Genomic DNA, 13,762 nt, shown 5'->3' with positions numbered 1-13,762 from the left:
AATATACCTATCTTAAAGAATCCACAAAGTATCTTTCATCGTTTTCATTTTCAAGTCTCATTTGCCCAGTAATTTCACTAGCAACTGCGCCCTTCAGACCGAAACACAGTAACTTTTAGACATTCCTGTATTTAAATGACTTTAAGTAACTTTGATTTTATTATTTTCTAGGTGATAAAAATACACAAACTTTCAAAATTTTACTAGTACCCGTTCGGTACATTTTACGTAGGTACATAGCCCTTAAAATATACTGTGGATTTTAATTTAAAATGTCTTCTGACTTCAAAACCAATTAGAATGATTGTAATGTGATGCTATAAAGTTCAAACTAGGCTTCAAGTGGTTTATATGCACCAAGTAACAAGCTGCACTATACTAGTAACCACACGACTCGTAATATGTGACCTAACGTTTCGTACAGGGACGAACTCTGCAATGTTTTCTTTTTTTTATATAAAAAATATATTAGATAATAAAGCAAAAAAATAAAACAAGAATTTAAATTTGTTATATTTTAACTTATAATAGTTAATATAACAATCGATATTCGAAACAGATTTTTGCAAATGGAGACACATACTTAATTATGACATCGTATTCTTAATGACTTTTATTTATATTATTATTAATAACAATCTTAAATTTGATAATATGTATAAAATGTTTTTCATTCATTAAACGGATGGGTAAATCATATTTCATATTAGTGAATATACCTTTAAAACGTTCAATTTACTAAGATAATTTGCACACGTATCTATACAATATACATATATGACAATACCGTGTTTAATTTACTTTGGCATAATATTCCAATCAAAATCATTGGAATACTAAAAATTATTGAAAAGACAAAATTTTGAACGATACGTCACTCGAACGGTTACGCCAGTTGGAAGAGCCCTCGCACGGAACGCGAGAGGTCGTGGGTTCGAGTTCCACATAGTTAAAAAAAATTCATTTGTGTATTAATCCTAGAAGTGAGTGTTATCACTTTAAAAACATAACAAATTGTTTTTACATATAAAAAGAAACCAATACATTTATTACTGTTCTGTTTTAAATTCAAATTTCAGTAAGAGTAAATAAAAAACATACAGCAAAAAAACTTTTTAAATATGGAGAGTTCGTTTGACGATGGTTTTTATCGCACTCTCAAGTTTAATTTAATGAAATAAAATAGATTTTATCGTTACTACCTGAATACAAATATATGACTTTGACTTTCGACTTTAAAAATGTTGCAACCTTGATAGTGTTATATGGTGACTCAAGATAATTACTTAACTCATTTTAGAATATCTTATATTCTTCATCTCGGAGTCCATCTCTGCGCTCCTCAAATTGCTTGTGCGGAAGAACTCCGGTCGCTCATTGCCATATCAAATTATTTTTACTGTAAACATGAAAATATTTAGTATTCAACCACAATTGCAGCCGAGGACTACAAATTTATAAAAAAAAATCAAATTTAAGTCTGTTGGTATATATTATGTCGCTCCTGAATAATGGCTTCATTTGTGCTGCAGAGCGAATTAATCGTCGGTGGCGTAATAAGTGGAACTGTTGACTCTCGTACGGACGTGTTTCGATTTTCGAAATTCATGTACACATTTAATTGACGCTTACGTACTGGCCACGGTTGCAATAGCGAATATTCGCGCGGTGCGAACAGCGAAGCGTCTAGCGGCTAGACTATATGCGATTGGCGAAGCATGCGGCGAAATTGACTGGGCGAACCGCGCGCGGGGACTGAAATAAATAGATGAATCAGTACAGCGCAAGCCACGGAGTCGAGCGGTAGAAGCGGCGAATAGTATAGAAACTTGTAAAGTTTAGTTGTTTTCGCCGCGAATAAAATGAACTGTGAATCTTTTATTTTTGAAGTACGGCAAAGAAGTCTGGCCACTCTCAACACAAATATGAATATGTTGTTTTTCTGGCTACATTCTGTATTTCTCATACTTCTTGTGGAATTCTCCATCTATCTTATAAGGTCGGCTACGCTCTTAAAACTTGCAAAATTATTCTGGTAATAAGACAAAAAGCGATACTTATTTTCTCACCTAAGAGCTGACAATACAGCTGTACGACCTCTGCTATTGCAGATAGCAAGATCATTGAGTGACGCACCTTACGCTTTGACCACCTATAAAAAGATCAGTCAAGTGTGAGTAAGCTTTATAGAATGGGTGTCGAACAGGATAATTTAGTATTACCTTTTAAAATACTTTTGTCAACGAAACCTTTTATTTGTGTAAAGTGTTAGTACCTTAGTTAGACCTATAACGAAAAACCTCATGGTGTTTTTTTTCAATAAAAAGTGTAAAATTTTTATTATCTTAATATTATATATAAATCTCGTGTCATGGTGTTAAACATTGAACTCCTCTGAAACGGCTTGACCGATTCTCATAAAATTTTGACTGCATATTGGGTAGGTCTGAGAATCGGACATTAATTTTTTATCCCCCTTAATGTTAAGGGTGGTCCACACGGTTTTATTTTTATTTTTTTGACCTTTTTTTTTTAAATTTGTTTGATTATGAGTCAACATTCAAAAATACATACAACTTCAAATTTTCACCCATCTACGATCTACAGTTACTTTTGTTTCGCGATTTTAATATCGGCAATACAACGTTTGCTGGGTCAGCTAATATTATATATAATTCTTCTGTACGTGTGTTGACAGTGAACTCCTCCTAAACGGCTGGACCGATTTGAATGAATTTTTGTTTGTTCAAGTGGATCAAGTGTTCAAGTGAAGATCGAGGATGGTTTAGATTCACAATTATTGAACTACCATCTAAATGGCTGGACCAATTTTGATGATTTTTTAGATTCTCAATACAGTCCATATATAATTGTCTGGACCGATTTTTAATATTTAAGACGTGTGTACACCACAACATCTGTCGGGTCGCCTTGTTATTTAAAATATACTAAGCAGCTTTCGTTGATGTGTAAATATCATTTGCGGAATATTCCAAATGTTTGTTCAGTCTATTCTTAAACTGGTTAACAAATCTTGACATCCTTGGGCAATTTATTCCATCATGCCCCCTTAGTCTAGGATTGCTCTTTTTTGGAAACATGCTCTCAAAATTTGGGACAATATAATAATTATTTAGATTTTTGTATGTTTCAAGATCATCTCTTTCTCGCCTGCTTTTTAAGGTGCCGAGTCGAATTTTTGTAAATCTTTGTTCATATGTAAGATTTTTCAACTATCTAGGCAACTTAGTATCTCGCCTCTGTACCCTTTCCAACAATTCTATGTCCTTAACAAAATATGGATTCCAGATCTGAAATGAATACTCAAATTAGTATACAAATAAAATTTAATCCCAAAATTTTATGAACTATGCGGGACTCAAACCCGCAACCTCTCGCGTTCCGTCTGAGCCCTCTTACCAACTGAGCCAACCGTTTGAGTGACGTATCATTGATAAAATCTTGTATGCTTTCTTCGTAGATGAAGCCACATCTTGAGAGTTTAACAAAGCATACAAGATCGTTCATAAAATTTTGTTGTGTAATAAATTTAATCCCAGAAGTTATCACTTTAAAAACAAAATTAATTGCATGAACACTCAATACAAATTTTTATTACCTATATTTCAATCATCCTCATCATCATCATCAGCCGGAAGACGTCCACTGCTGGACAAAGTCCTCCCCCAAAGATTTCCACGACGATCGGTCCTGCGCTGCCCTCATCCAACGTATTCCAGCGATCTTGACCAGATCGTCGGTCCATCTTGTGGGGGGCCTACCAAACACTGCATCTTTCGGTACGTGGTCGCCATTCGAGGACTTTACTGCCCCAACGGCCATCTGTCCGTCGAAAAATGTGCCCTGCCCACTGCCACTTCAGTTTCCCAATCATTTGGACTATGTCAGTAACTTTGGTTCTCCTACGGATCTCCTCATTTCTGATTCGATCTCGCATGGAAACTCCGAGCATAACTCTCTCCATTGCCCACTGAGCGACCATGAGCTTTCTCAAAAGGCCCATTGTTAGCGATCACGTCTGCGTACCGTAAGTAATCACTGGCAACGCACACTGCTAGAAAACCTGATTCAATTCTAACAACTTTAAATTATGAAGGCACTGGTATATAGTGACATATTTTTAAGCGGTTATGATATAAAGAATGAAGGGCGAATCAGTAATATCATTCCCGTTGGTTTCCCTTTAAGTACACACCTCTAAAAAGCCTTAAGGAGGGACGCGTGAACATAAGCTGTGAAACGAATTGTTTTCAACACTATTGTGAATAAGTGCTCGTTAAAACTTTATTATCGCACCGAGTTGTAACGATAATGTAACGTAACACACTACGTACATTAAATACCTCAATTGGTGCTGAGACATACTGATGACATGGATAACTACAAAAACTGAAAAAAATATTGTAGTTGTACTTATTTTAGCATGTTTGGAATTATTAGTCTTATAATTTTAATTACACTTGGCCCGTGGGGCCCAGAGACGCGGAGAATGAAAAAAGTACTATTTTACTATTTTACTCGCCTCAATAGGGTCTCTGGCAACCCAAGCGCTGGCAGCTATTTCAGTCAACGGATCAACCTAGCTATTCAACGTGGAAATGCTGCCAGTATTCTTGGTACGCGTCCCCTTTTATTAAATTTACCGCCAATAACGAAATGATTGAGCATAAATGAGAAGAAGTGGCAAGAAACAGATAGCCACACTTTTAAATCAACATTTACAGCTTCATCGTTTTACAAATCGCTTAAATTACAATAATATATTAAAAGTGATGCAACAAAAATACTCAAGCGTCAAATACTCAATGTGATACACGAGTAAGTCAAAAAAGTAAATGAAAAGTACTCGTAGTAGTAAATTTTACAATGTAAGTATATTTTTATAAAAAAGAAGCCCGCTGAGTTTCTTGCGCCCGTTTTTCTCAGATCTGAGGCATTCCTTTTCGAATGGGTGGTAGTTTTTGAATTTCAATAAGTGATATATCCTATTTTGAATAAAAATATTTGAATTTGTATAGTATGCGAGCATTTTACTAGCGAGTATGATATCATTACTTGGGATCAAATTTAATAGTTTATATAAAATTTCAACAACAATTCTTAGCTTATTTAACAGTGTAATTATGTTGTTTGTTGCATCATTATTCCAATTCCAACACTTTCCACCGGTATCCTATTTCATTATCATAATCATCAGGTGGAACACGTCCACTGCCGGACAAAGACCTCCTCCAAAGATCTTCACGACATTCAGTCCTGCGCTGCCCTCAAACAACGTATTTCGGCGATCTTGACCAGATCGTCGGTCCATCTTGTGAGGGACATACCAACACTACGTCCTCCGGTATGTGGTTGCCATTCGAGGACTATATATTTAATTAATCATTAATTAATTAATAATTATTTGTATCCTATTTAATAATAATAATAAAGCCTTTATTAATGATTTTCCATTTGATTTTCTACATTTTAGTGTTAGTATGTTAGTACGGTTAGTCGACAAACATGATTATTTTATTATTAACTTTTTTTTTAGTTGGGTAAAGGCCTTCTCCATTCCTTTCTATTTTTACCTTTTTCGAGCCAGTTAGTTCCGCCAATCTCTCTAATCTCATCGGTCCACCTTTTATGTGGTCTGCCCACATTTCTCTTTCCTGCAGGTCCCTTCCATGTTGTGGTTTGAATGGTCCACCTAGTGTCTGTTAGTCTGGAAATGTGTCCGGCCCATTGCCACTTTAATTTTAATGCTTGACTTAAGGCATCAGTTAGTTTTGTTTTCTTCCTTATCTTCTGGCTATGTATCTTATTAATTTTTCTTAATTTAAGCATGCTTCTCTCCATTCTGCGCTGACATGTCCTAATTAAGTGTTGTATTTTCTTCGTAAACACCCATGTTTGGCAGCCATATAATAAAGTTCGATGTATCCTATTTAATTAATCACAATTACCGTGTGTCTCCAGGAACGTATACCACCAATTAACCCAGTGCAATCATTGAAAACTTCAAGCTCAGTGTGCAGTACTATTCGCTATCGTTGGGTTGAAAGTTTAATCTACTTCCTATTAGTGTAAAGTAGTAAACTGTAAGAACTTATGGGAATTTAGAATATTTGTTGTTTTTGTAGGACAAAGGATAAACTGATCAGGGGGTTTTTGTTTCAAACAACTTTCTTTCAAGATTAAATAGGATTAGCCAATTTCTTACCAAACAAGGGTATACCAACCCTGGTCATTTCTGGGATTAATAACACAAAATAAATTTGAAAAACCAAAATATTTTAGTCCCAAACTGAGAGTTGAACATGATATACAAGATTTATCATCGATATGTCACCGCTCGAACGGATGCCTCAGTGGACAGAGCGCTCACACGGAACGCGAGATGGTGCGGGTTTGAGACCCGTATCGATCATTCTGTTTTTAAATTTAATTTGTGTAAATATTGAAGTAATTAATTTCCTCTTCCTCTCGACCGGATAAATCAAAGTTGATGGTACTTGTTACTATATTTATGTCTTATTTGACAAGAAAATATTTTTAACCTAATTGATAAATGTATTATACATAATTCTCGTGTCCCGGTGTTTGTTACCAAACTCCTCCAAAACGGCTGAACGGATTTGTATGAAATTATGTCTGCATATCGGATTTTTTATTCCTTTAAATGATAAGGGTGACCCGCTCTTAAATATATATTTTTATTTTTTTGACAACTTTCCTTATTTTTTTTGTGAATCAGTATTGAAAAATACAGACAACTTAAAAGTTTTCGTCCTTCTACGATCTACAACTATTTTTTTTATCGCGTTTTTTATATTATTCTGTTCTATCCACAGGTTCGCAACAGGGTTGCAATATGGCAACCGAATATAATAATTATTGTAATACGATTAATTAATGTTAGATATATCTGGTAGGTCTGAGAATCGGTCGTCATCTTTTTTCATACCTCAAACAATTTTATTAACAATTGATTCTTTTTTATAACTTTTTATGGAAATAAACATTTGTTGGGTCAGCTAGTGTTATAATATTATTTAATATCATGAAAACAAATAGAAAAAGTGTTGCACGGCGCTTGCTTGTATTAGAGTGAACATGAGGTAAGCCACGACCGTACCGTTTCAGTTTACTTGGAATCACCACCATATTAGCCTGAAGAAGTCCACGGCTGGACAAAGGCCTCCCACAAAGATCTCCACAACGATCGGTCATCCAACCTTTTCCGGCGATCTTGACCAGATCGTTGGTCCAAATTGTGGGGGGCCTACATGTAAATAATAAATTTATTACTAGTATTAGGACAATGACGAGCGCAATTGTAGTGCTGCTCAGAATTTTTGGGTCTTTCAAGTATTCTGAGCGGCACTGCAGTGTAATTAGGCCCAATTACTATCAGCAGAACGTGCTGGCTGTCTTGTCATTTATTTTCTTATGAAACGATAAAAAATGATACTACAGAAATTAAATGTAAATTTTGCTTTGATTTTCAATTTTGGCTTAAAGTTCATAAACCTAACTAACCACATACAGATTATGTTTAAACTTCAAATCACTAAACTTTACTAAATTGAATTTCGAATGTCGACGTTACAATGCACCCTAATCTTCTCAAGTAGGTACTGATGTATGCGCAGTCCAATTACCAGAAAATCAAACTTAATCAAATCGCCATTCGAGCATTATCGACCTTAACTACCAACGATGGAAATTATTCATGAGTAATACATATCATTAATGCATCAAGTAGTTTGCAGTCTAACACGACCACAGACTGAAACTTTAATATCTATCGTTAGTTTATATTAAACATAAAAATATTAGCCAATTTAAAAAGAATAGTGATGTACACAGTGTCAATACTCGAAACAAACATAAACTCGCAATTCCATCTACTGGGCTCCGTAATATTGCTAAATCTTTTAAAATGGATTGTGTTGTATTTTATAATAAACTCCCAAATGAAATTAAAATGTTACCTATTAAAAAATTTAAATGTATCGTAAAAAATAAATTAACATCTAAGGCGTATAGCGTGAAAGATTATTTGAATGATAAAGATAGTTGGAATTCTAAATTTTGTTAACTTTTGTACTTCATCCTGACTTGCACTAAATAACTTATAAAGTTTTACAGTGAATAAAGATTTTTTGACTTTGACTTTGACTTATATAAATTCTTATAATATCATTCAACGTACGCTTTAGAGCTCTCCGTTAGATTTGAATCCTAATTGCTTCTAATAGCCACATTTTTGAAGATTTTTGTCTTTTGTCGTACTGAAAATTATCAGATTCGTACCAGAGGGAGGCTAATTTTGTAAACTTAATTGTGTTTCGGTCTGAAGGGCGCCGTAACTAGTGAAATTACTGGGCAAATGAGGCTTAACATCCTATGTCTTAATGTGACGAGTGCAATTGTATTGCCGCTCAGAATTATTGGGTTTTTCAAGAATCCGGAGCAGCACTGTAATGGGCAGGGTGTATCAATTACCAATTATCAACTAAACGTCCTGCTCGTCTAGTCCCTCATTTTCATAAAAAATCTTAATTTTTACGAAATGCGCGCAAACCATCGCCAGGCTGTCGAAGCCTGGCGTTAGTTGTAAAATTTTTTAATTTCAATCTTCTATATTTGTTAATAAAATATGTACAAAATTACTTATATTCTACTTAATATAGCAAATAAACATTAAACCTTATATATGTAGGTCTCAGAAAACTTATTTCTACAACCCTTAGATAGGGTTGTAGAAATAAGTTAGGTTTTTATCCCTCAGCACGTAGATCGTGCTGAGGGATAAAAATTTATTATGCTTACATGAGGTTTGTGGGAGGAAAAAAATCTCCACTATACCCGCACATAGAAGTTGAATTAATTATGCATTACTAAAATAACAATAATAATGTGACAGAGACACATAAATTAGAGTTTTATTGTGAGTAAGCGAGATACACTACAATATCTACCATCCCTTTCGCGTATGAGATTTTTTTGGTTGGACCCAATTCCTCGGCTCCCAACAAACAATGGCTGCCGTGATGTAATACCATTTATTTCAAATTGTAGTTAATACGCAATTGATTAACATTACCATGTTTTGTTACAGATATACCAACAAATGGATCAACCGAAACCATTGCACTGCTAAATATGGAGATGAATGACTATTTGAAAAGAGTTCAAACTAATCTAGTCGTGGACGATAAGATTACGTTGAAAAATGAAGCCTGTTCATATATAAATGTAAAAAATCCAAGTTTCAATAATATGTTGTTTCTTCTGATAAGGACAGTGATGGAAGTATTTTGTGTTTTAAGAATGTGGACGGTGTTAATGATGATAGTGAGTGTAAGTGCTTATGGGGAGCAGCGATTTGCACTGGAGCCTCAAGACCAGGTATGAGCTAAATTATTGTTCTATCTAACAAAACTTTATACATTCATTAAGGTAAGGTTAGGAAAGATTAAGGATTGGACACCGCTGAGCTCCAACTTGCTACTACAGTGCCTAAAAAAGGGCATGAACGGGTTGAAATAAGGGATGAAAGTCCGCATGGGAATTATGCATTTTCAGAGATAAAACCATGAAACTTTGTATTTTGGCACTTGATAAGAAGTTATTTATAAGCATTTCTTCGATTTCCGAAACTTTGCCCTACATAGGGATAAAATAGGAGATTAAAATTCACAGGGTATATATATTACAGACCAAATTCCACGCGGACGAAAGTGCGGGTAAAAGCTAGTAACCTCTACTAAAATAATACTAATAAAATTAAACATGATTACCTGAACTTTACACCTTAAGGGAAAACTAACAAGCAACCCACATTGACATCAAATGCCATTGCAGTTCATCAAATTTTACACCGTTTGACTGATATAAATCTACATGAAGAATTTGTGCTATGCATCTTACGAAAACTTTCCAAGAAAGATGGTGCAAACTTCCTTCGTTGTTATGCATCGTTTTAAGTTTCAGTTACAGATCTCTGAGTTCGAGCGACTAACGACCGTTCCCAATATACTATCTACAGATAGAGATAAATTACTAGCTTCTACCGTCAGTAATGAGCTGTCAATAATCTGAAGCTGACCCAATATACCCGATAAGCCATTCTTATCGCTTTATATTGGGACGCGTGAATTGCAATTTACATACAAAATTCTATCGCTGGTAAGCTATACGTCGTCCCATTGACAGACAGCGTGTAGGGATAAGGTGAGTTACCGTCGATAAGTGTATTGGGACACAAAAGTCAACGATAGTTACGATTTTTATCTCAAGTAAGAGATAGACTGAATATTGGGAACGGCCCTAAGACAATTTGCTGTGTCACTACCTGAGTCATTATATAGGAAGCAAGCTGACCCGGCAAACGTTGTTATGCCATATAATTATTTTTAGAGTTAGGCCGTTTCTTGGACATTTCGACATTACTTTATCTTTGTAAAATTAAAGAATTTTTCTTAAATAAACGTAGCCTAAGGTTCTCCTTATTACATCAGCTACCTGCCAATCAACGTCGCGTCAAAATCGGTCTAGTCATTTCGGAGTAAAAATGAATCGGAATGTAAAAAAATTTAATTTGGTGTATGTACCGTACATAATATATTCATATACATGTAGTAAAAACGGTTATTTCAATATTACAAACAGACACTCCAATTTTATGTTTATGTAAAAATGTATAGATATAAATCCAGTGTCAAACTAATGAACGAACTTTAATGGGGATTACTTCATGGAGTGCAGTTAAGTCTGACTTGAGAGATAGGATGGATTTTATTTCGATTTGGGGTCCATAATTATTTTTATTTCTAATAGGTATTTATTTTGTATGGACATACATTCTATGAGTGAATAATTTTTTGACGCACGGTTTGACAGTTCTGCTGTGCAACAATTTCGTTATAACAACACGGAGCATATTTCACAAAATAATTCTTGATGTTATGAAACATTGTGTCATGAACAACAGTGATGCTAGGTTGGCAACCCTGGCACTGAGACGTAAAATTAACTTTATAGCTGATTTTAATTTTATTTTAAATAATTAGAAATATTGAAAATAAATAAATCTTGATTTGCTATTGTGTACATTAAAGTTATAAATTATATAAAATAAGTGTGGAATATCGCAATAATCTCAAGAAGATAATGGAATACTAACTTAGTTGTACCGGCCCAACTGTCATATTACAAAATTCAAAAAACAAAAACGAGGGAAGTATTTTGTTCTATTTACTTACATTTAATAGTTGTTAGCGTTGTAGTGCGTTGTTCGTTTCGTAGCTATATACAATTTATAACACTTTTACACTAGGTACTCACAGTCACTACATTGGCCCTGTTTGTCTCTCTCAACTTGACAAAAACGTGGAAGCTGAGCTGAAGACCACAACATCAACTGCCGCATACAATATTCACCATCATCCTTCTTACACTATACATACTAATAATAGCAAGGAAAAATATAATTAACTTCTCATAGTAATCGAATTGGCAATTAACCATAGTAAACCATTGAGTTCTGCACTTTTGGAGTTAATTGGAGTTAATTAACCTGTATCCTCTTCTTACACACTATTATAACAAGATTATACATAGCTTTATATTTTGACAGTTACTTAACTACTGCCTACAAGTTCCCAAGAATTCAAGCCTCACTATGCAAACCCGGAAGGCTACCATGAAAGAAATGGAAAACAAGCTGAACTGTGCTGCTAAGGAGCTAAAGAAGTCAAAGGATCTTTGTCAAATACTTTTAAATGAACGGGAAGAGTGTGAATTGGAGATCCAAAAAGTATTTAAAACAGACTCTTCTCTTAAGTCCTAGCTGGCAGACATGCACCAAAAATGTTTAGATTTAACCTTAGAAAGGGACAGCTTACATAAAGTCATTAATTCATTTGACAAATGTAGTTCTGAATATGAATGGGCTTTAAGTCGAATGAACATACTTGAGTCTGAATTGCTTCAAAAACAAAGCATGGTATCTGTAGATTTAACAAATGAAAGCTCCACTAATAATAAGAATTATATTACAACAAATTCTCATAAAAAGATAAAGAAATATTTAAAAATCAAAAGGTTTATAGCAAGAAGTAGCAAATAGTATTTTATTTATTATTTATAGAACAACGTCTGTCGGGTCAGATAGTAGTTAATAAAAATATCATAATATGAATAATATTTACGTCATGTCATAATTATTATTACTAATGCGCGTTTTTTTTATGGAATAGGAGGACAAACGAGCGTACGGTCACCTGTTGTTAAGTGATCACCGCCGCCCACAATCTCTTGCAACACCAGAGGAACCACAGGAGCGTTGCCGGCCTTTAAGGAAGGTGTACGCGCTTTTTTTGAAGGTACCCATGTCGTATCGTGGAAGAAAGCTCTTTGAAAACCGCACTGTGGAGGACCGCCACACATCCAGATGGTGGGGTTGATATCCTAAGTTGTGGCGTGTCGTGCGAAGGTGGAATTCGGCGGCAGGAATCAGTTTAAACAGCTCTACGGAACACTCCCCGTGATAAATGCGGTAGAAAACACACAATGAAGCGACGTCTCTACGCAACGCCAAGTGATCCAGCCGTTCACAGAGCACTAGGTCCCCGACAATTCGAGCTGCTCTGCGTTGCACGCGGTCAAATTGATCGAGCTGATACTGTGGTGCGCCAGACCAGAGATGACAGCAATACTCCATGCGTGGCCATTGGCGTTGCCTGGATTGTTTATGCACAAAACCAATTGATTTATTAAAAAAGCGGCTTTATTATCTTGTCGCACCTCATCCATTTCTACTACATAAAATAATACTTTGTTTGGAAATACTTGAATCATTGTTAAAAATACCAAAATTTCTATATTGCCTAAAATGTAATACCCAGTATAATTAAATTGTGTTACAATACATCCGAGTAGTGAGGAAAGTAAATTAAAAATATGAAACTTAATCTAATATCCTTATATTATACAGTCATAAGTATTAAGCAAGTTATCAACTAGATCCTGTAGATGAAGCTACAACTTTGAAAAAACATAACAACTTTTATGAATTTCGCGCGATCGGATATTTTATTAAGTGAACCAATAGCATATTACAGATTAGATAAATAACTAATAATTTTGTTACAATATTATTATTGTCAATTGCCAATAACAGTTCTCCCATTTATTATATTATAAACGGTATTTGAAAAATTCAACATGGTCCGATACCTACTCAACAAAAATGAGATTTATTTTGAGATTAAATAGGTCGTTTCGTTTTATAAAAATATTGTAACCAAATATCTATATGGGTAGGTATCTGCATAATAGGTACTACTTAATATCTATACTATAAGTATGAGTAATGATAAAATAAATAAACATATTAATATGCTTTAGTGAGCATTAGTTACTTAGATATATCATTGAAAGTAGATCAGAACTCATACTGATTGCATCTTTCATAAATTTTGGTGCAAATCAAATAAAAAACAAATTCAAAAAATGGAGAAAATCTCTTAAAAACTAGTTCGCGTAGGATTTTATTTACATTGTAAATTGGTTTATTATTATCAGAGTTCTGAGGTTACAAACAAAAAAATAGTCACGCTTATTACAGAACTACCTTCCTTTTCTAAAGTCGGTTGAAAATGCATGGAAAAGTTATCTTACGTAAAAGTTCAGTATTAGCAATTCGTATAAAATTCTTAGCGGATACAGATATAAGTATTTCTTAAAA

General features: G+C 34.4%; 1 protein-coding gene across 1 annotated transcript in view; it reads left to right on the top strand.

The window, feature by feature from the left end:
- LOC126975619 (irregular chiasm C-roughest protein-like) overlaps positions 1 to 13,762 on the top strand; it is a 135,744-nt gene that overhangs the window by 40,089 nt on the left and 81,893 nt on the right. The window contains exon 2 of the mRNA XM_050823611.1: positions 9,131 to 9,420. Coding sequence (XP_050679568.1) covers positions 9,175 to 9,420 — 246 coding nt within the window. The 5' untranslated portion in view covers positions 9,131 to 9,174. The remainder of the gene's footprint in view (positions 1 to 9,130; positions 9,421 to 13,762) is intronic.

This window comes from Leptidea sinapis, chromosome 2 (assembly GCF_905404315.1).
Source record: "Leptidea sinapis chromosome 2, ilLepSina1.1, whole genome shotgun sequence".
Lineage (NCBI taxonomy): Eukaryota > Metazoa > Arthropoda > Insecta > Lepidoptera > Pieridae > Leptidea > Leptidea sinapis.
Note: the sequence above shows the minus strand (reverse complement) of the source record. Positions and strands in the feature narration are given on the sequence as shown.